This window comes from Dendrobates tinctorius, unplaced genomic scaffold (assembly GCF_039654945.1).
Source record: "Dendrobates tinctorius isolate UK_male_01 unplaced genomic scaffold, ASM3965494v1 ptg000182l, whole genome shotgun sequence".
Lineage (NCBI taxonomy): Eukaryota > Metazoa > Chordata > Amphibia > Anura > Dendrobatidae > Dendrobates > Dendrobates tinctorius.
This window is the reverse complement of record NW_027361849.1, coordinates 1,336,271-1,360,811: the sequence shown is the minus strand read 5'-3', so window position 1 is coordinate 1,360,811 and position 24,541 is coordinate 1,336,271. Positions and strand designations below refer to the sequence as shown.

Below are 24,541 nucleotides of genomic sequence, written 5' to 3'. Positions count from 1 at the left end.
TGTTACCTGGGTGTTGTTGCTCACCAGGCCTTCAGGTGGGGCAGGCGTAGATGTTCCGCCATCCTCCTCTTCGTGCTCCACCTGGCAGGGGCCTCCCGACCCCCCAGGAGACCCTCCGGTCATGGCTCTAAACCGGTCATCGTTTTTCAGTTTCTCTGCAAAGGGGCCGCTCCCACTCAGGATAGCCGCTCGTATCTCCTCCAAGGCCCTGATAGCCCCCTTCAGCCTCTCCACCGTGGCGGAGACCTCAGCTCGTCTCGAGGCGGGGAGCCGGTTCTTAGCCACCGCTCGTGCTCCCCTTAACTCCTCCCGGAGTTTTCTCAGCTGTTTGGCGGCCTCCTCATATTCGCAGAGGTGCGCATGGATGCGGGAGGCGTAGATGGTAGATGGCTCTCCCTCAGCTCTGGAGCCCCAGATGTTGGGGGGCTCTGCCACTGCACCTCTGCTCTGGGCCGCCACTCCTCCGGGAGGAGGAGCCGCCACGGTACCAGCTTCGGGGGGCCCGGTGTCCCGGGGCTCCTGGGTCCTGCGACCCCCTCTCTCCTGGCTCCGTCTCTTCCCCATCTCCCTGGGACTGGCTGGCTGCACCCTGGCCTCCGGATGGTGCTGAGGCCCCCCACCCCCAGCTGGCTTGCCGGAGGGTGGGAGCCAGGGGCACAGCCCCGGCGCTCAGTCCCAGGGAAAGTCCTCTTTCCTGGGAAGGGGGCAGATGGAAAGTCCTTGCAGGAAAAATCCTCCCTTCCCAGGAGCTTAGCAAGGCCCTAGCCTGCAGACGCTCAGCACAGATGCTCCTCCTCTTCCTGGGCGTGCTCTATCCTCCAGTCACCTCCAGAGCTGCAGTCACTATTCTGCTGTTACATCATGTCTTATCCTCCAGTCACCTCCAGAGCTGCAGTCACTATACTGCTGTTACGTCATGTCTTATCCTCCAGTCACCTCCAGAGTTGCAGTCACTATTCTGCTGTTACATCATGTTTTATCCTCCAGTCATCTCCAGAGCTGCACTCACTATTCTGCTGTTACATCATGTCTTATCCTCCAGTCACCTCCAGAGCTGCAGTCACTATTCTGCTGTTACGTCATGTCTTATCCTCCAGTCACCTCCAGAGCTGCAGTCACTATTCTGCTGTTACATCATGTCTTATCCTCCAGTCACCTCCAGAGCTGCAGTCACTATTCTGCTGTTACGTCATGTCTTATCCTCCAGTCACCTCCAGAGCTGCACTCACTATTCTGCTGTTACATAATGTCTTATCATCCAGTCACCTCCAGAGCTGCACTCACTATACTGCTGTTACATCATGTCTTATCATCCAGTCACCTCCAGAGCTGCAGTCACTATTCTGCTGTTACGTCATGTCTTATCATCCAGTCACCTCCAGAGCTGCACTCGCTATTCTGCTGTTACATCAAGTCTTATCCTCCAGTCACCTCCAGAGCTGCAGTCACTATTCTGCTGTTACGTCATGTCTTATCCTCCAGTCACCTCCAGAGCTGCAGTCACTATTCTGCTGTACCTCTGTTGTAGATATAGAATAGTGACACTTTATTAGACAATATTACAAAGAGCAGAAAAGCACACAATGCATACTGAAGACATAGAAAGAGGAGCTACAGTGACGGACCGCCCCTACTAATCTCCCAAGGAACCAGGGGAGTGCATGACGCCGCTGTATTACACACATATATAGACGACCGAGAATCAAATAGAACACGGATGTAGCAGCCGCCGATAACTCCTCCTCCTCAGGCTGTACAGTGCATATAAGAAACACCATGTGGGCCCCGAGAAGCCCAGAGAAGGCGCCTGTGAGGAGCGGGATCAGCCTGATAAGTGCAGGTCCATCAGCAATTGCCAAAGACGGAAAACTAGGAACACAGCCATTCCTGGGCTGAGGAACGCTCACACACCAAAGTGAGTGCGGATCCTAGAGTCTGAGCCAGGGCCCTGGAGAAAGAAGTGTGGGATCGGGTCCCACGCGTATCGCCACAATGGTGGCTTCCTCAGGGGAGAAAAAAGCCACATGCGCTGCGTAGCGAATGTGAACTATATATACACAGCCATAATTGGATGTTACTCACCTGTGCAAGTGGAGACCTCGAGAAGTCGCATGGAGGAGCATGGGCGCGGCCATCTTGCTAATGTTCATACACAGCAATGTGAGTAAAGTTCAGTCAATTTGAAAAAAAAAAAAGGTTCCGCACATGCGCAGAGCATCAGAAACACGATGAACGTCATGGATGCAGGAAGCAGTCACAGTCACCTGCGCACGCGCTAAACATAACGTAGTAGCGCAAGCGTATTTAAGGACATCTGCCTATTAAAGACTCAGTATGTCTATAGGGAGGACTGCGCTAATATCAGTCACATATGATGTAATGTCTGGAGGTTATATCAGTACTGGAGCGTTATAAGAGGGGCTGATATCAGTCACATATGGTGTAATGTCTGGGGGTTATATCAGTACTGGAGCGTTATAAGAGGGGCTGATATCAGTCACATATGGTGTAATGTCTGCGGGTTATATCAGTACTGGAGCGTTATAAGAGGGGCTGATATCAGTCACATATGGTGTAATGTCTGGGGGTTATATCAGTACTGGAGCGTTATAAGAGGGGCTGATATCAGTCACATATGGTGTAATGTCTGGAGGTTATATCAGTACTGGAGCGTTATAAGAGGGGCTGATATCAGTCACATATGGTGTAATGTCTGGAGGTTATATCAGTACTGGAGCGTTATAAGAGGGGCTGATATCAGTCACATATGATGTAATGTCTGGGGGTTATATCAGTACTGGAGCGTTATAAGAGAGGCTGATATCAGTCACATATGGTGTAATGTCTGGAGGTTATATCAGTACTGGAGCGTTATAAGAGGGGCTGATCTCAGTCACATATGGTGTAATGTCTGGAGGTTATATCAGTACTGGAGCGTTATAAGAGGGGCTGATCTCAGTCACATATGGTGTAATGTCTGGAGGTTATATCAGTACTGGAGCGTTATAAGAGGGGCTGATCTCAGTCACATATGGTGTAATGTCTGGAGGTTATATCAGTACTGGAGCGTTATAAGAGGGGCTGATCTCAGTCACATATGGTGTAATGTCTGGAGGTTATATCAGTACTGGAGCGTTATAAGAGGGGCTGATCTCAGTCACATATTGTGTAATGTCTGGAGGTTATATCAGTACTGGAGCGTTATAAGAGAGGCTGATATCAGTCACATATGATGTAATGTCTGGGGGTTATATCAGTACTGGAGCGTTATAAGAGGGGCTGATATCAGTCACATATGGTGTAATGTCTGGAGGTTATATCAGTACTGGAGCGTTATAAGAGGGGCTGATATCAGTCACATATGGTGTAATGTCTGGAGGTTATATCAGTACTGGAGCGTTATAAGAGGGGCTGATATCAGTCACATATGGTGTAATGTCTGGAGGTTATATCAGTACTGGAGCGTTATAAGAGGGGCTGATCTCAGTCACATATTGTGTAATGTCTGGAGGTTATATCAGTACTGGAGCGTTATAAGAGGGGCTGATATCAGTCACATATGATGTAATGTCTGGGGGTTATATCAGTACTGGAGCGTTATAAGAGGGGCTGATATCAGTCACATATGGTGTAATGTCTGGAGGTTATATCAGTACTGGAGCGTTATAAGAGGGGCTGATCTCAGTCACATATGGTGTAATGTCTGGAGGTTATATCAGTACTGGAGCGTTATAAGAGGGGCTGATCTCAGTCACATATGGTGTAATGTCTGGAGGTTATATCAGTACTGGAGCGTTATAAGAGGGGCTGATCTCAGTCACATATGGTGTAATGTCTGGAGGTTATATCAGTACTGGAGCGTTATAAGAGGGGCTGATCTCAGTCACATATGGTGTAATGTCTGGAGGTTATATCAGTACTGGAGCGTTATAAGAGGGGCTGATCTCAGTCACATATTGTGTAATGTCTGGAGGTTATATCAGTACTGGAGCGTTATAAGAGGGGCTGATATCAGTCACATATGGTCTAATGTCTGGGGGTTATATCAGTACTGGAGCGTTATAAGAGGGGCTGATATCAGTCACATATGGTGTAATGTCTGGAGGTTATATCAGTACTGGAGCGTTATAAGAGGCTGATATCAGTCACATATGGTGTAATGTCTGGAGGTTATATCAGTACTGGAACGTTATAAGAGGGGCTGATATCAGTCACATATGGTGTAATGTCTGGAGGTTATATCAGTACTGGAGCGTTATAAGAGGGGCTGATATCAGTCACATATGGTGTAATGTCTGGAGGTTATATCAGTACTGGAGCGTTATAAGAGGGGCTGATATCAGTCACATATGGTGTAATGTCTGGAGGTTATATCAGTACTGGAGCGTTATAAGAGGGGCTGATATCAGTCACATATGGTGTAATGTCTGGAGGTTATATCAGTACTGGAGCGTTATAAGAGGGGCTGATCTCAGTCACATATGGTGTAATGTCTGGGGGTTATATCAGTACTGGAGCGTTATAAGAGGGGCTGGTATCAGTCACATATGGTGTAATGTCTGGAGGTTAAATCAGTACTGGAGCGTTATAAGAGGGGCTGATATCAGTCACATATGGTCTTATGTCTGGGGGTTATATCAGTACTGGAGCGTTATAAGAGGGGCTGATATCAGTCACATATGGTGTAATGTCTGGAGGTTATATCAGTACTGGAACGTTATAAGAGGGGCTGATATCAGTCACATATGGTGTAATGTCTGGAGATTATATCAGTACTGGAGCGTTATAAGAGGGGCTGATATCAGTCACATATGATGTAATGTCTGGAGGTTATATCAGTACTGGAGCGTTATAAGAGGGGCTGATATCAGTCACATATGATGTAATGTCTGGGGGTTATATCAGTACTGGAGCGTTATAAGAGAGCCTGATATCAGTCACATATGGTATAATGTCTGGAGGTTATATCAGTACTGGAACGTTATAAGAGGGGCTGATATCAGTCACATATGGTCTAATGTCTGGGGGTTATATCAGTACTGGAGCGTTATAAGAGGGGCTGATATCAGTCACATATGGTGTAATGTCTGGAGGTTATATCAGTACTGGAACGTTATAAGAGGGGCTGATATCAGTCACATATGGTGAAATGTCTGGAGGTTATATCAGTACTGGAACGTTATAAGAGGGGCTGATATCAGTCACATATGGTGTAATGTCTGGAGGTTATATCAGTACTGGAGCGTTATAAGAGGGGCTGATATCAGTCACATATGGTCTAATGTCTGGGGGTTATATCAGTACTGGAGCGTTATAAGAGGGGCTGATATCAGTCACATATGGTGTAATGTCTGGAGGTTATATCAGTACTGGAGCGTTATAAGAGAAGCTGATATCAGTCACATATGATATAATGTCTGGGGGTTATATCAGTACTGGAACGTTATAAGAGGGGCTGATATCAGTCACATATGGTGTAATGTCTGGAGGTTATATCAGTACTGGAGCGTTATAAGAGAAGCTGATATCAGTCACATATGGTGTAATGTCTGGGGGTTATATCAGTACTGGAGCGTTATAAGAGGGGCTGATATCAGTCACATATGGTGTAATTTCTGGGGGTTATATCAGTACTGGAGCGTTATAAGAGAGGCTGATATCAGTCACATATGATGTAATGTCTGGGGGTTATATCAGTACTGGAGTGTTATAAGAGAGGCTGATATCAGTCACATATGATGTAATGTCTGGGGGTTATATCAGTACTGGAGCGTTATAAGAGGGGCTGATATCAGTCACATATGGTGTAATTTCTGGGGGTTATATCAGTACTGGAGCGTTATAAGAGAGGCTGATATCAGTCACATATGATGTAATGTCTGGGGGTTATATCAGTACTGGAGTGTTATAAGAGAGGCTGATATCAGTCACATATGATGTAATGTCTGGAGGTTATATCAGTACTGGAGCGTTATAAGAGGGGCTGATATCAGTCACATATGATGTAATGTCTGGGGGTTATATCAGTACTGGAGCGTTAAAAGAGAGGCTGATATCAGTCACATATGATGTAATGTCTGGAGGTTATATCAGTACTGGAGCGTTATAAGAGGGGCTGATATCAGTCACATATGATGTAATGTCTGGGGGTTATATCAGTACTGGAGCGGTATAAGAGGGGCTGATATTAGTCACATATGGTGTAATGTCTGGAGGTTATATCAGTACTGGAGCGTTATAAGAGAAGCTGATATCAGTCACATATGATGTAATGTCTGGGGGTTATATCAGTACTGGAGCGTTATAAGAGGGGCTGATATTAGTCACATATGGTGTAATGTCTGGGGGTTATATCAGTGCTGGAGCGTTATAAGAGGGGCTGATATCAGTCACATATGGTATAATGTCTGGAGGTTATATCAGTACTGGAGTGTTATAAGAGGGGCTGATATCAGTCACATATGGTGTAATGTCTGGGGGTTATATCAGTACTGGAGCGTTATAAGAGGGGCTGATATCAGTCACATATGATGTAATGTCTGGGGGTTATATCAGTACTGGAGCGTTATAAGAGGGGCTGATATCAGTCACATATGGTCTAATGTCTGGGGGTTATATCAGTACTGGAGCGTTATATGAGGGGCTGATATCAGTCACATATGGTATAATGTCTGGAGGTTATATCAGTACTGGAGTGTTATAAGAGGGGCTGATATCAGTCACATATGGTGTAATGTCTGGGGGTTATATCAGTACTGGAGCGTTATAAGAGGGGCTGATATCAGTCACATATGGTGTAATGTCTGGAGGTTATATCAGTACTGGAGCGTTATAAGAGGGGCTGATATCAGTCACATATGGTGTAATGTCTGGGGGTTATATCAGTACTGGAGCGTTATAAGAGGGACTGATATCAGACACATATGGTGTAATGTCTGGGGGTTATATCAGTACTGGAGCGTTATAAGAGGGGCTGATATCAGTCACATATGGTGTAATTTCTGGAGGATATATCAGTACTGGAGCGTTATAAGAGAGGCTGATATCAGTCACATATGGTGTAATGTCTGGAGGATATATCAGTACTGGAGCGTTATAAGAGGGGCTGATATCAGTCACATATGGTGTAATGTCTGGAGGATATATCATTACTGGAGCGTTATAAGAGGGGCTGATATCAGTCACATATGGTGTAATGTCTGGAGGTTATATCAGTACTGGAGCATTATAAGAGGGGCTGATATCAGACACATATGGTGTAATGTCTGGAGGATATATCAGTACTGGAGCGTTATAAGAGGGGCTGATATCAGTCACATATGGTGTAATGTCTGGAGGATATATCAGTACTGGAGCGTTATAAGAGGGGCTGATATCAGTCACATATGGTGTAATGTCTAGGGGTTATATCAGTACTGGAGCGTTATAAGAGGGGCTGATATCAGTCACATATGGTGTAATGTCTGGAGGATATATCAGTACTGGAGCGTTATAAGAGGGGCTGATATCAGTCACATATGGTGTAATGTCTGGGGGTTATATCAGTACTGGAGCATTATAAGAGGGGCTGATATCAGTCACATATGGTGTAATGTCTGGAGGATATATCAGTACTGGAGCGTTATAAGAGGGGCTGATATCAGACACATATGGTGTAATGTCTGGAGGTTATATCAGTACTGGAGCATTATAAGAGGGGCTGATATCAGTCACATATGGTGTAATGTCTGGGGGTTATATCAGTACTGGAGCGTTATAAGAGGGCTGATATCAATCACATATGGTGTAATGTCTGGAGGTTATATCAGCACTGGAGCGGTATAAGAGGGGCTGATATCAGTCACATATGATGTAATGTCTGGAGGTTATATCAGCACTGGAGCGTTATAAGAGGGGCTGATATCAGTCACATATGATGTAATGTCTGGAGGTTATATCAGCACTGGAGCGTTATAAGAGGGGCTGATATCAGTCACATATGATGTAATGTCTGGAGGTTATATCAGCACTGGAGCGTTATAAGAGGGGCTGATATCAGTCACATATGATGTAATGTCTGGAGGTTATATCAGCACTGGAGCGTTATAAGAGGGGCTGATATCAGTCACATATGGTGTAATGTCTGGAGGTTATATCAGCACTGGAGCGTTATAAGAGGGGCTGATATCAGTCACATATGATGTAATGTCTGGAGGTTATATCAGCACTGGAGCGTTATAAGAGGGGCTGATATCAGTCACATATGATGTAATGTCTGGGGGTTATATCAGTACTGGAGCGTTATAAGAGAGGCTGATATCAGTCACATATGATGTAATGTCTGGAGGTTATATCAGCACTGGAGCGTTATAAGAGGGGCTGATATCAGTCACATATGGTGTAATGTCTGGAGGTTATATCAGTACTGGAGAGTTATAAGAGGGGCTGATATCAGTCACATATGGTGTAATGTCTGGGGGTTATATCAGTACTGGAGAGTTATAAGAGGGGCTGATATCAGTCACATATGGTGTAATGTCTGGGGGTTATATCAGTACTGGAGCGTTATAAGAGGGGCTGATATCAGTCACATATGGTGTAATGTCTGGAGGTTATATCAGTACTGGAGCGTTATAAGAGGGGCTGATATCAGTCACATATGGTGTAATGTCTGGGGGTTATATCAGTACTGGAGCGTTATAAGAGGGGCTGATATCAGTCACATATGATGTAATGTCTGGGGGTTATATCAGTACTGGAGCGTTATAAGAGGGGCTGATATCAGTCACATATGGTGTAATGTCTGGGGGTTATATCAGTACTGGAGCGTTATAAGAGAGGCTGATATCAGTCACATATGATGTAATGTCTGGGGGTTATATCAGTACTGGAGCGTTATAAGAGAGGCTGATATCAGTCACATATGATGTAATGTCTGGGGGTTATATCAGTACTGGAGTGTTATAAGAGAGGCTGATATCAGTCACATATGATGTAATGTCTGGAGGTTATATCAGTACTGGAGCGTTATAAGAGGGGCTGATATCAGTCACATATGATGTAATGTCTGGGGGTTATATCAGTACTGGAGCGTTATAAGAGGGGCTGATATCAGTCACATATGATGTAATGTCTGGGGGTTATATCAGTACTGGAGTGTTATAAGAGAGGCTGATATCAGTCACATAGGATGTAATGTCTGGAGGTTATATCAGTACTGGAGCGTTATAAGAGGGGCTGATATCAGTCACATATGATGTAATGTCTGGGGGTTATATCAGTACTGGAGCGTTATAAGAGGGGCTGATATCAGTCACATATGGTGTAATGTCTGGGGGTTATATCAGTACTTGAGCGGTATAAGAGGGGCTGATATCAGTCACATATGGTGTAATGTCTGGGGGTTATATCAGTACTGGAGCGTTATAAGAGGGGCTGATATCAGTCACATATGATGTAATGTCTGGGGGTTATATCAGTACTGGAGCATTATAAGAGGGGCTGATATCAGTCACATATGATGTAATGTCTGGGGGTTATATCAGTACTGGAGCGTTATAAGAGGGGCTGATATCAGTCACATATGATGTAATGTCTGGGGGTTATATCAGTACTGGAGCGTTATAAGAGGGGCTGATATCAGTCACATATGGTGTAATGTCTGGGGGTTATATCAGTACTTGAGCGTTATAAGAGGGGCTGATATCAGTCACATATGGTGTAATGTCTGGGGGTTATATCAGTACTGGAGCGTTATAAGAGGGGCTGATATCAGTCACATATGGTGTAATGTCTGGAGGTTATATCAGTACTGGAGCGTTATAAGAGAGGCTGATATCAGTCACATATGATGTAATGTCTGGGGGTTATATCAGCACTGGAGCGTTATAAGAGGGGCTGATATCAATAACATATGGTGTAATGTCTGGAGGTTATATCAGTACTGGAGCGGTATAAGAGGGGCTGATATTAGTCACATATGGTGTAATGTCTGGAGGTTATATCAGTACTGGAGCGTTATAAGAGAAGCTGATATCAGTCACATATGATGTAATGTCTGGGGGTTATATCAGTACTGGAGCGTTATAAGAGGGGCTGATATCAGTCACATATGGTGTAATGTCTGGGGGTTATATCAGTACTGGAGCGTTATAAGAGGGGCTGATATCAGTCACATATGGTGTAATGTCTGGAGGTTATATCAGTACTGGAGCGGTATAAGAGGGGCTGATATTAGTCACATATGGTGTAATGTCTGGAGGTTATATCAGTACTGGAGCGGTATAAGAGGGGCTGATATCAGTCACATATGGTGTAATGTCTGGAGGTTATATCAGTACTGGAGCGCTATAAGAGGGGCTGATATTAGTCACATATGGTGTAATGTCTGGAGGTTATATCAGTACTGGAGTGTTATAAGAGGGGCTGATATCAGTCACATATGATGTAATGTCTGGGGGTTATATCAGCACTGGAGTGTTATAAGAGGGGCTGATATCAGTCACATATGATGTAATGTCTGGGGGTTATATCAGCACTGGAGCGTTATAAGAGGGGCTGATATCAGTCACATATGGTGTAATGTCTGGAGGTTATATCAGTACTGGAGCGTTATAAGAGGGGCTGATATCAGTCACATATGGTGTAATGTCTGGGGGTTATATCAGTACTGGAGCGGTATAAGAGGGGCTGATATTAGTCACATATGGTGTAATGTCTGGGATTATATCAGTACTGGAGCGTTATAAGAGGGGCTGATATTAGTCACATATGGTGTAATGTCTGGAGGTTATATCAGTACTGGAGCGTTATAAGAGGAGCTGATATCAGTCACATATGGTGTAATGTCTGGGGGTTATATCAGTACTGGAGCGGTATAAGAGGGGCTGATATCAGTCACATATGGTGTAATGTCTGGAGGTTATATCAGTACTGGAGCGTTATAAGAGGGGCTGATATCAGTCACATATGGTGTAATGTCTGGGGGTTATATCAGTACTTGAGCGTTATAAGAGGGGCTGATATCAGTCACATATGGTGTAATGTCTGGGGGTTATATCAGTACTGGAGCGTTATAAGAGGGGCTGATATCAGTCACATATGATGTAATGTCTGGGGGTTATATCAGTACTGGAGCATTATAAGAGGGGCTGATATCAGTCACATATGATGTAATGTCTGGGGGTTATATCAGTACTGGAGCGTTATAAGAGGGGCTGATATCAGTCACATATGATGTAATGTCTGGGGGTTATATCAGTACTGGAGCGTTATAAGAGGGGCTGATATCAGTCACATATGGTGTAATGTCTGGGGGTTATATCAGTACTTGAGCGTTATAAGAGGGGCTGATATCAGTCACATATGGTGTAATGTCTGGGGGTTATATCAGTACTGGAGCGTTATAAGAGGGGCTGATATCAGTCACATATGGTGTAATGTCTGGAGGTTATATCAGTACTGGAGCGTTATAAGAGAGGCTGATATCAGTCACATATGATGTAATGTCTGGGGGTTATATCAGCACTGGAGCGTTATAAGAGGGGTTGATATCAATAACATATGGTGTAATGTCTGGAGGTTATATCAGTACTGGAGCGGTATAAGAGGGGCTGATATTAGTCACATATGGTGTAATGTCTGGAGGTTATATCAGTACTGGAGCGTTATAAGAGAAGCTGATATCAGTCACATATGATGTAATGTCTGGGGGTTATATCAGTACTGGAGCGTTATAAGAGGGGCTGATATCAGTCACATATGGTGTAATGTCTGGGGGTTATATCAGTACTGGAGCGTTATAAGAGGGGCTGATATCAGTCACATATGGTGTAATGTCTGGAGGTTATATCAGTACTGGAGCGGTATAAGAGGGGCTGATATTAGTCACATATGGTGTAATGTCTGGAGGTTATATCAGTACTGGAGCGGTATAAGAGGGGCTGATATCAGTCACATATGGTGTAATGTCTGGAGGTTATATCAGTACTGGAGCGCTATAAGAGGGGCTGATATTAGTCACATATGGTGTAATGTCTGGAGGTTATATCAGTACTGGAGTGTTATAAGAGGGGCTGATATCAGTCACATATGATGTAATGTCTGGGGGTTATATCAGCACTGGAGTGTTATAAGAGGGGCTGATATCAGTCACATATGATGTAATGTCTGGGGGTTATATCAGCACTGGAGCGTTATAAGAGGGGCTGATATCAGTCACATATGGTGTAATGTCTGGAGGTTATATCAGTACTGGAGCGTTATAAGAGGGGCTGATATCAGTCACATATGGTGTAATGTCTGGGGGTTATATCAGTACTGGAGCGGTATAAGAGGGGCTGATATTAGTCACATATGGTGTAATGTCTGGGATTATATCAGTACTGGAGCGTTATAAGAGGGGCTGATATTAGTCACATATGGTGTAATGTCTGGAGGTTATATCAGTACTGGAGCGTTATAAGAGGAGCTGATATCAGTCACATATGGTGTAATGTCTGGGGGTTATATCAGTACTGGAGCGGTATAAGAGGGGCTGATATCAGTCACATATGGTGTAATGTCTGGAGGTTATATCAGTACTGGAGCGTTATAAGAGGGGCTGATATCAGTCACATATGGTGTAATGTCTGGAGGTTATATCGGTACTGGAGCGTTATAAGAGGGGCTGATATCAGTCACATATGGTGTAATGTCTGGAGGTTATATCAGTACTGGAGCGTTATAAGAGGGGCTGATATCAGTCACATATGGTGTAATGTCTGGGGGTTATATCAGCACTGGAGCGTTATAAGAGGGGCTGATATCAGTCACATATGGTGTAATGTCTGGGGCTTATATCAGTACTGGAGCGTTATAAGAGGGGCTGATATCAGTCACATATGGTGTAATGTCTGGAGGTTATATCAGTACTGGAGCGTTATAAGAGGGGCTGATATCAGTCACATATGGTGTAATGTCTGGAGGTTATATCAGTACTGGAGCGTTATAAGAGGGGCGGATATCAGTCACATATGGTGTAATGTCTGGAGGTTATATCAGTACTGGAGCGTTATAAGAGGGGCTGATATCAGTCACATATGGTGTAATGTCTGGGGGTTATATCAGTACTGGAGCGTTATAAGAGGGGCTGATATCAGTCACATATGATGTAATGTCTGGGGGTTATATCAGTACTGGAGCGTTATAAGAGAGGCTGATATCAGTCACATATGGTGTAATGTCTGGAGGTTATATCAGTACTGGAGCGTTATAAGAGGGGCTGATATCAGTCACATATGGTGTAATGTCTGGGGGTTATATCAGTACTGGAGCGTTATAAGAGGGGCTGATATCAGTCACATATGGTGTAATGTCTGGAGGTTATATCAGTGCTGGAGCGTTATAAGAGGGGCTGGTATCAGTCACATATGGTGTAATGTCTGGGAGTTATATCAGTACTGGAGTATTACAAGAGGAGCTGATATCAGTCACATATGATGTAATGTCTGGGGGTTATATCAGTACTGGAGCATTATAAGAGGGGCTGATATCAGTCACATATAGTGTAATGTCTGGGGGTTATATCAGCACTGGAGCGTTATAAGAGGGGCTGATATCAGTCACATATGGTGTAATGTCTGGAGGTTATATCAGTACTGGAGCGTTATAAGAGGGGCTGATATCAGTCACATATGGTGTAATGTCAGGGGGTTATATCAGTACTGGAGCGTTATAAGAGGGGCTGATATCAGTCACATATGGTGTAATGTCTGGGGGTTATATCAGTACTGGAGCATTATAAGAGAGGCTGATATCAGTCACATATGGTGTAATGTCTGGAGGTTATATCAGTACTGGAGCGTTATAAGAGGGGCTGATATCAGTCACATATGGTGTAATGTCTGGAGGATATATCAGTAATGGAGCATTATAAGAGGGGCTGATATCAGTCACATATGGTGTAATGTCTGGAGGTTATATCAGTACTGGAGCGTTATAAGAGGGGCTGATATCAGTCACATATGGTGTAATGTCTGGAGGATATATCAGTACTGGAGCGTTATAAGAGGGGCTGATATCAGTCACATATGGTGTAATGTCTGGAGGTTATATCAGTACTGGAGCGTTATAAGAGGGGCTGATATCAGTCACATGATGTAATGTCTGGGGGTTATATCAGTACTGGAGCGTTATAAGAGGGGCTGATATCAGTCACATATGGTGTAATGTCTGGAGGTTATATCAGTACTGGAGCGTTATAAGAGGGGCTGATATCAGTCACATATGGTGTAATGTCTGGAGGATATATCAGTACTGGAGCATTATAAGAGGGGCTGATATCAGTCACATATGGTGTAATGTCTGGAGGTTATATCAGTACTGGAGCGTTATAAGAGGGGCTGATATCAGTCACATGATGTAATGTCTGGGGGTTATATCAGTACTGGAGAGTTATAAGAGGGGCTGATATCAGTCACATATGGTGTAATGTCTGGAGGTTATATCAGTACTGGAGCGTTATAAGAGGGGCTGATATCAGTCACATATGGTGTAATGTCTGGAGGTTATATCAGTGCTGGAGCGTTATAAGAGGGGCTGATATCAGTCACATGATGTAATGTCTGGGGGTTATATCAGTACTGGAGAGTTATAAGAGGGGCTGATATCAGTCACATATGGTGTAATGTCTGGAGGTTATATCAGTACTGGAGCGTTATAAGAGGGGCTGATATCAGTCACATATGGTGTAATGTCTGGAGGTTATATCAGTGCTGGAGCGTTATAAGAGGGGCTGATATCAGTCACATGATGTAATGTCTGGGGGTTATATCAGTACTGGAGCATTATAAGAGGGGCTGATATCAGTCACATATGGTGTAATGTCTGGAGGTTATATCAGTACTGGAGAGTTATAAGAGGGGCTGATATCAGTCACATATGGTGTAATGTCTGGAGGTTATATCAGTGCTGGAGCGTTATTAGAGTGGCTGATATCAGTCACATATGTGTAATGTCTGGAGTTATATCAGTACTGGAGTATTACAAGAGGAGCTGATATCAGTCACATATGATGTAATGTCTGGGGGTTATATCAGTACTGGAGCGTTATAAGAGGGGCTGATATCAGTCACATATGGTGTAATGTCTGGAGGTTATATCAGTGCTGGAGCGTTATAAGAGGGGCTGATATCAGTCACATATGGTGTAATGTCTGGGAGTTATATCAGTACTGGAGCGTTATAAGAGGGGCTGATATCAGTCACATATGGTGTAATGTCTGGAGGTTATATCAGTACTGGAGCGCTATAAGAGGGGCTGATATTAGTCACATATGGTGTAATGTCTGGGGGTTATATCAGTACTGGAGCGTTATAAGAGGGGCTGATATCAGTCACATATGGTGTAATGTCTGCGGGTTATATCAGTACTGGAGCATTATAAGAGGGGCTGATATCAGTCACATATGGTGTAATGTCTGGAGGTTATATCAGTACTGGAGCGTTATAAGAGGGGCTGATATCAGTCACATATGGTGTAATGTCTGGGGGTTATATCAGTACTGGAGCGTTATAAGAGGGGCTGATATCAGTCACATATGGTGTAATGTCTGGGGGTTATATCAGTACTGGAGCGTTATAAGAGGGGCTGATATCAGTCACATATGGTGTAATGTCTGGAGGTTATATCAGTACTGGAGCGTTATAAGAGGGGCTGACATCAGTCACATATGGTGTAATGTCTGCGGGTTATATCAGTACTGGAGCATTATAAGAGGGGCTGATATCAGTCACATATGGTGTAATGTCTGGGGGTTATATCAGTACTGGAGCGTTATAAGAGGGGCTGATATCAGTTACATATGGTGTAATGTCTGCGGGTTATATCAGTACTGGAGCATTATAAGAGGGGCTGATATCAGTCACATATGGTGTAATGTCTGGAGGTTATATCAGTACTGGAGCGTTATAAGAGGGGCTGATATCAGTCACATATGGTGTAATGTCTGCGGGTTATATCAGTACTGGAGCATTATAAGAGGGGCTGATATCAGTCACATATAGTGTAATGTCTGGAGGTTATATCAGTACTGGAGCATTATAAGAGGGGCTGATATCAGTCACATATGGTGTAATGTCTGGGGGTTATATCAGTACTGGAGCGTTATAAGAGGGGCTGATATCAGTCACATATGGTGTAATGTCTGGAGGTTATATCAGTACTGGAGCGTTATAAGAGGGGCTGATATCAGTCACATATGGTGTAATGTCTGGGGGTTATATCAGTACTGGAGCATTATAAGAGGGGCTGATATCAGTCACACATGGTGTAATGTCTGGGGGTTATATCAGTACTGGAGCGTTATAAGAGGGGCTGATATCAGTCACATATGATGTAATGTCTGGGGGTTATATCAGTACTGGAGCGTTATAAGAGGGGCTGATATCAGTCACATATGGTGTAATGTCTGGGGGTTATATCAGTGCTGGAGCGTTATAAGAGGGGCTGATATCAGTCACATATGATGTAATGTCTGGGGGTTATATCAGTGCTGGAGCGTTATAAGAGGGGCTGATATCAGTCATATATGGTGTAATGTCTGGAGGTTATATCAGTACTGGAGCGTTATAAGAGGGGCTGATATCAGTCACATATGGTGTAATGTCTGGAGGTTATATCAGTACTGGAGCGTTATAAGAGGGGCTGATATTAGTCACATATGGTGTAATGTCTGGGGGTTATATCAGTACTGGAGCGTTATAAGAGGGGCTGATATCAGTCACATATGGTGTAATGTCTGGAGGTTATATCAGTACTGGAGTGTTATAAGAGGGGCTGATATCAGTCACATATGATGTAATGTCTGGGGGTTATATCAGTACTGGAGTGTTATAAGAGGGGCTGATATCAGTCACATATGATGTAATGTCTGGGGGTTATATCAGTACTGGAGCGTTATAAGAGGGGCTGATATTAGTCACATATGGTGTAATGTCTGGGGGTTATATCAGTGCTGGAGAGTTATAAGAGGGGCTGATATCAGTCACATGTGATGTAATGTCTGGAGGTTATATCAGTACTGGAGCGTTATAAGAGGGGCTGATATTAGTCACATATGGTGTAATGTCTGGAGGTTATATCAGTACTGGAGCGTTATAAGAGGGGCTGATATCAGTCATATATGGTGTAATGTCTGGAGGTTATATCAGTACTGGAGCGTTATAAGAGGGGCTGATATCAGTCACATATGGTGTAATGTCTGGAGGTTATATCAGTACTGGAGCGTTATAAGAGGGGCTGATATTAGTCACATATGGTGTAATGTCTGGGGGTTATATCAGTGCTGGAGCGTTATAAGAGGGGCTGATATCAGTCACATATGGTGTAATGTCTGGAGGTTATATCAGTACTGGAGTGTTATAAGAGGGGCTGATATCAGTCACATATGATGTAATGTCTGGGGGTTATATCAGTACTGGAGTGTTATAAGAGGGGCTGATATCAGTCACATATGATGTAATGTCTGGGGGTTATATCAGTAATGGAGCGTTATAAGAGGGGCTGATATTAGTCACATATGGTGTAATGTCTGGAGGTTATATCAGTGCTGGAGCATTATAAGAGGGGCTGATATCAGTCACATATGGTGTAATGTCTGGGGGTTATATCAGTGCTGGAGAGTTATAAGAGGGGCTGATATCAGTCACATGTGATGTAATGTCTGGGGGTTATATCAGTACTGGAGCGTTATAAGAGGGGCTGATATTAGTCACATATGGTGTAATGTCTGGGGGTTATATCAGTGCTGGAGAGTTATAAGAGGGGCTGATATCAGTCACATATGATGTAATGTCTGGAGGTTATATCAGTACTTGAGCGGTATAAGAGGGGCTGATATCAGTCACATATGGTGTAATGTCTGGGGGTTATATCAGTACTGGAGCGTTATAAGAGGGGCTGATATCAGTCACATGTGATGTAATGTCTGGGGGTTATATCAGTACTGGAGCGTTATAAGAGGGGCTGATATCAGTCACATGTGATGTAATGTCTGGGGGTTATATCAGTGCTGGAGCGTTATAAGAGGCGTGTGACTCCCCGGCTTGCGTCCCTGGGTATTACCGTGGTTTTTGGCTGTGTCGGTGGGGTGCTGGGTCAGTGAGGAGTCACGTTGGGCCGGTGGAGTGGTCGGTGACGGCTCCTTTGTGTGCGGCTCTTAGTGCCGCTGACATCCTGCCATTTACATACCAGCCTGGTGCCGCAGATCCAGGGATGAATCCCATTCTCCTCCAGAGTAAACATAAATCAATATTTGTCATTCATTTGATGGAGCGCAGATGGCGGCACGCGGCACTCACCTCCGCCCGAGCGGCACATCGGACAGGCTGACATGAGACGGAAAGTCCATCAGATCCATGACGGGGTAGGCATGCAGGGGAACCAGCAGCGTCTCCTCAGCCTGCGGGCACAAAGAGGGGGACCGTCACCACAAGGTGCCTACAGGGCAGACTGCGGGGGCATCTATAGGGCACAAGGCAGACTGTGGGGGGCATCTATAGGGCACAAGGCAGACTGTGGGGGGCATCTATAGGGCAGACTGCGGGGGCATCTATAGGGCACAAGGCAGACTGTGGGGGCATCTATAGGGCACAAGGCAGACTGTGGGGGCATCTATAGGGCAGACTGCGGGGGCATCTATAGGGCACAAGGCAGACTGCGGGGGCATCTATAGGGCACAAGGCAGACTGTGGGGGGCATCTATAGGGCAGACTGTGGGGGCATCTATAGGGCACAGGGCAGACTGCGGGGGCATATATAGGGCACAAGGCAGACTGTGGGGGGCATCTATAGGGCAGACTGTGGGGGGCATCTATAGGGCAGACTGTGGGGGGCATCTATAGGGCACAGGGCAGACTGCGGGGGGCATCTATAGGGCAGACTGTGGGGGGCATCTATAGGGCACAGGGCAGACTGCGGGGGCATCTATAGGGCAGACTGTGGGGGGCATCAATAGGGCACAAGGCAGACTGTGGGGGGCATCTATAGGGCAGACTGTGGGGGCATCTATAGGGCACAGGGCAGACTGCGGGGGCATATATAGGGCACAAGGCAGACTGTGGGGGGCATCTATAGGGCAGACTGTGGGGGGCATCTATAGGGCAGACTGTGGGGGGCATCTATAGGGCACAAGGCAGACTGTGGGGGCATCTATAGGGCAGACTGTGGGGGGCATCAATAGGGCACAAGGCAGACTGTGGGGGGCATCTATAGGGCAGACTGTGGGGGGCATCTATAGGGCACAGGGCAGACTGTGGGGGCATCTATAGGGCACAGGGCAGACTGCGGGGGCATCTATAGGGCAGACTGTAGGGGGCATCTATAGGGCACAGGGCAGACTGCGGGGGCATCTATAGGGCAGACTATAGGGGGCATCTATAGGGCACAGGGCAAACTGCGTAGGGGCATCTATAGGGCACAGGGCAGACTGTGGGGGGCATCTATAGGGCAGACTATAGGGGGCATCTATAGGGCACAGGGCAGACTGCAGGGGAATCTATAGGGCACAGTGCAGACTGTGGGGGGCATTTATAGGGCACAGGGCAGACTGCGGTGGCATCTATAGGGCCCAGGGCAGACTGTGGGGGGCATCTATAGGGCAGACTGTAGGGGGCATCTATAGGGCACAGGGCAGACTGCGGGGGCATCTATAGGGCAGACTGTAGGGGGCATCTATAGGGCAGACTGTAGGGGGCATCTATAGGGCAGACTGTAGGGGGCATCTATAGGGCACAGGGCAGACTGTGGGGGGCATCTATAGGGCACAGGGCAGACTGGGGGGCATCTATAGGGCAGACTGTGGGGGGCATCTATAGGGCACAGGGCAGACTGTGGGGGGCATTTATAGGGCACAGGGCAGACTGCGGGGGGTATATATAGGGCACAGGGCAGACTGTGGGGGGCATCTATAGGGCACAGGGCAGACTGTGGGGGGCATTTATAGGGCACAGGGCAGACTGTGGGGGCATCTATAGGGCACAGGGCAGACTGTGGGGGGCATCTATAGGGCACAGGGCAGACTGTGGGGGGCATCTATAGGGCACAGGGCAGACTGTGGGAGGCATCTATAGGGCACAGGGCAGACTGTGGGGGGCATCTATAAGGCAGACTGCTGGGGCATCTACTGTATAGGGCAGACTGTGGGGGCATCTACTGTATAGGGCAGACTGTGGGGGCATTTACAGGGCAGACTTTGGGGGGCATTTAGAGGGCACAGGGCACACTGTGGGGGGCATCTATAGGGCACAGGGCAGACTGCAGGGGCATCTACTGTATAGGGCAGACTGTGGGGGCATTTACAGGGCAGACTTTGGGGGGCATTTAGAGGGCACAGGGCAGACTGTGGGGGGCATCTATAGGGCATAGGGCAGACTGTGGGGGTATCAACAGGGAAGATTATGGGGGGCATTTATAGGGCACAGGGCAGACTGTGGGGGCATCTATAGGGCACAGGGCAGACTGTGGGGGGCATCTATAGGGCACAGGGCAGACTGTGGGGGCATCTATAGGGCACAGGGCAGACTGTGGGGGGCATCTATAGGGCACAGGGCAGACTGTGGGGGGCATCTATAGGGCAGACTGCGGGGGCCTTCTACTGTATAGGGCAGACTGTGGGGGCATTTACCGGGCAGACTTTGGGGGGCATTTAGAGGGCACAGGGCAGACTGTGGGGGGCATCTATAGGGCACAGGGCAGACTGTGGGGGGCATCTATAGGGCAGACTGTGGGGGCATCTACTGTATAGGGCAGACTGTAGGGGCATCTACTGTATAGGGCAGACTGTGGGGGCATTTAGAGGGCAGACTGTGGGGGGCATCTATAGGGCATAGGGCAGACTGTGGGGGGCATCTATAGGGCACAAGGCAGACTGTGGGGCGCATCTATAGGGCATAGGGCAGACTGTGGGGGTATCAACAGGGAAGACTGCGGGGGCATCTATAGGGCACAAGGCAGACTGTGGGGGGATCTATAGGACACAGGGCAGACTGCGGGGGGCATTTATAGGGCAGACTGCAGGGGCATCTACTATATAGGGCAGACTGTTGGGGCATTTACAGGGCAGACTGTGGGTGGCATCTATAGGGCACAGGGAAGACTGTGGGGAGGACCATGTATAGGGCACAGGGTAGACTGTGGGGGGCATCTATAGGGCACAAGGTAGACTGTGGGGTGGCATCTATAGGGCACAGGGTAGACTGTGGGGGCATCTATAGCGCGCAGGGTAGACTGTGGGGTGCCATCTATAGGGCATAGGAAAGACTGTGGGAGGCTTCTATAAGGTATAGGGCAGACTGTGGGGGGGCCCCATCAATAGGGCAGACTGGGGGCATCTGTAAGCATACAGGGCAGACTGGGGGTCTCATCTATAGGGCAGCCTGTAAGAATTAGGTCCAAGATGCCATATCTTTTTGTTCTCTCTTCTACATTGTGAAAGATAACGTTGTCAGGGAGAGAAGATAAGAATTTTCTGGACCAAGTACTTTTTCCTGAGAGAGATTCCCAATAATATCTGGATAGATAAAATCTCCCATGATCACCATGTCATACTTTTTTGATAACAGAGACATCTGGCCTACAGTAAACACATACAATAGTGTTCTTTCTGTTCTTCTCTCCTTGTATTCTTACCCAAACAGTTTTTACAGAGCTACCAGTCTCTGAAGCTTGGATCTCTGTGGAGATATACTTTTTCCTAACATACAATGCGACACCTCCTCCCCTCTTGTTAATCGTGTCTCTAATACATAAGTTGGAGCCTTCTAGCCTTGTATTACAACCAACTCTATCATCTGTAATATGGCTGCCGGACAGGTCCTTGAGGGGGGAGACATGTGTCATTGCGGTTATTAGCTGCAGTGATGTGAGCTCGGAAGCATGCTCCAGCACATATAGTGCCGAGAGCGTTATTAGGTCATTCCAGGGCCGGGTTTTATGAGCAGTCATAAGAGATGGGTGGGAATGACCGCTCACATATCCCCACCCCAGGGCCGTGGTTTGGCAGATAAAATGGAGACAGTGTCTCATTCAGTGTCTGGGTCTGGAGATATGTGGATCTCCTGTGTTAGTCTGTGCTAAGGCCTAAAGAACCGGACACCATCCTGTGCGGGCGGACCCGCTATATGTTGTATGGACTTTTTACTTTGTGTTTTCACTTTGTGCTAGTAAAGGCTGTTCTTTCATAGAATCATAGAATCGTAGAGTTGGAAGGGACCTCCTAGGCCATCTGGTCCAACCCCCTGCTCAAAGCAGGATTCGCTAAATCATCCCAGTCAGATGTCTGTCCAGCCTCTGTTTGAAGACTTCCATTGAAGGAGAACTCACCACTTCTCGTGGCAGCCTGTTCCACTCATTGATCACTCTAACTGTCAAAAAGTTTTTTCTAATATCTAATCTGTGTCTCCTCCCATTCAGTTTCATCCCATTGCTTCTAGTCTTTCCTTGTGCAAATGAGAATAAAGCTGATCCTTCTACAATGTGACAGCCCTTTAGATATTTGTAGACAGCTATTAAGTCTCCTCTCAGTCTTCTCTTTTGCAAACTAAACATTCCCAAATCCTGCAACCTTTCCTCATAAGACAGGGTTTGCAGACCGGTCACCATTCTGGTCGCTCTTTTCTGAACTTGCTCCAGTTTGTTGATGTCTTTTTTATAATATGGTGCCCAAAACTGGACACAGTATTCCAGATGAGGTCTGACCAAAGAGGAGTAGAGGGCAATAATGACTTCACGTGATCTAGACTGTATGGTTCTGTTAATACATTCTAGAATTGCATTTGCCTTTTTTGCTGCTGCATCACACTGTTGACTCATATTCAGTCTGTGATCTATTAGTATACCCAAGTCTTTTTCACATGTGCTGTTGCTTAGCCCTATTCCTCCCATTCAGTATATGCTTTTTTCATTTTTATTGCCCAGATGTAATACTTTGCATTTCTCCCTGTTAAAAACCATTCTGTTAGTTGCTGCCCACTGCTCCAGTTTAATTATATCTTTTTGAATCCTCTCTCTTTCTTCTCTAGTATTAGCTATCCCTCCTAGCTTTGTGTCATCAGCAAATTTGTTTATTATACTGAGCAGTTTATGAAGTTTTAAATAAACTTAGCTGGACATTTCAGCAACACCGCTGTTTGTGCCGACCTCAACCGCAGCCGAGTGACTACAAACGCCACCAAGTTTCAGTGATTCTGTCTTCGGTGTTAGCTGCTCCAATTCTCATGGTTCGTCTCCTATGCTTCGTGCATTTGTATAGATACACTTTAGTTTGCAGTCGGCTTCTCTATTTTCATTCAGAGGTTGTTTTTGTTCTTTCCACTTCCAACATCAAGTTCTCAAAAGAATTAAGTAGCTGCATATTTCTTCCTGACCGTATATTTCCCATCCCATATTGCCCTAGTGTAAAGCTCTCCTGATAAATGTAGCTAGGCGTCTACCAAATATGTGTTTTCCTGTTTTCTTAAGATACATCCCATCTCGAGCAAGGAGTCCATCATACAGGTAATTCACTCCATGGTCAAGAAACTCGAAATGTTGCTGACAACACCATCAACGTAGCCGATTGTTTACCTGTAGAATCCTGTTCAATCTCCTCTGTCCATGTCCATCCACTGGGAGGAAGGATGATACGACCACCTGCACTCCCAGTTCCTTCACTTTCCGGCCTAGGTCTTCAGGGTCTCTGCCTATAGTTCCCAGACCCTTTCTTGCTGTGTCATTTGTTCCTATGTGTATTAGTAGAGATGGGTGGTCGTCTCTGGCACTGAAGAGTCTTGATACCTTATCAGACATCTTTGATTTGGGCACCTGGAAGACGACACACTTCTCGTGAGTTAATGTCTGGTCGGCAGATAGCGGCTTCTGCTCCTCTGAGAATCCCCAATGACCACCACGCTCCTTTTCTTCTTCACCACTTCTTTTTCTCCCTTGAAGAGGCTTCTGATTTCTTACTGGGTGTTCTTTGTGAGCAAAGCACTTGTAATGCACATCTTCATAGTTGTCCTGCGTGAGAGCCTGGTAGCGGTTCTCCAGAGGTATGGGTGCTGACTGCCTCCTCATCCTCCTGCTTCTTTGGGTTACATGCTGTCACAAGTTTGTCACATCCTGCAGGGAGATTTGGGGTTAGGCGAACTTTATGTACTGTGAATCGCAGGTCTTCCATTTAGCCTGTGTGTTTTGTTCCTCATATTACATGGACTTTGTTTCCTTTGGCGCTGAAGAGGTTGACGACTCTTTGTATGCTGGTTAGTTGTACAATAACAAGTAATATTGTGATATCATGTGTTATGAATGAGTCACCGTAGGAGGCAAAAACCGAAATACTAGCTAAGTCCAGAAAACCAGAGAAGTTGGCAGCTATCGGATTGCAGACCCCTGAACCTATTAACAACAACTAGCAGCAGCCGTGGGGTGTTCCTACGGTGCCCTAGACCCCTCGATCACAGCCGGAGAACTAAATAGCCTAAAGACAGAAAGGGAAATCTAAACTGCCCCAGAGCAGACCCCAAAGCAATAGGCAGCCCCCAACATA

At 45.9% G+C, this 24,541-nt stretch overlaps 1 protein-coding gene across 4 annotated transcripts in view; it reads right to left on the bottom strand.

Annotated features, from left to right (window-relative positions):
* The window catches only part of CFAP221 (cilia and flagella associated protein 221), a 211,014-nt gene that overhangs the window by 70,316 nt on the left and 116,157 nt on the right, over window positions 1–24,541 (bottom strand). For all 4 annotated transcript variants that reach the window (XM_073551898.1, XM_073551897.1, XM_073551900.1 and 1 more), the window contains one exon: window positions 18,318–18,418. In XM_073551898.1, the coding sequence (XP_073407999.1) occupies window positions 18,318–18,418 (101 nt within the window). The remainder of the gene's footprint in view (window positions 1–18,317; window positions 18,419–24,541) is intronic.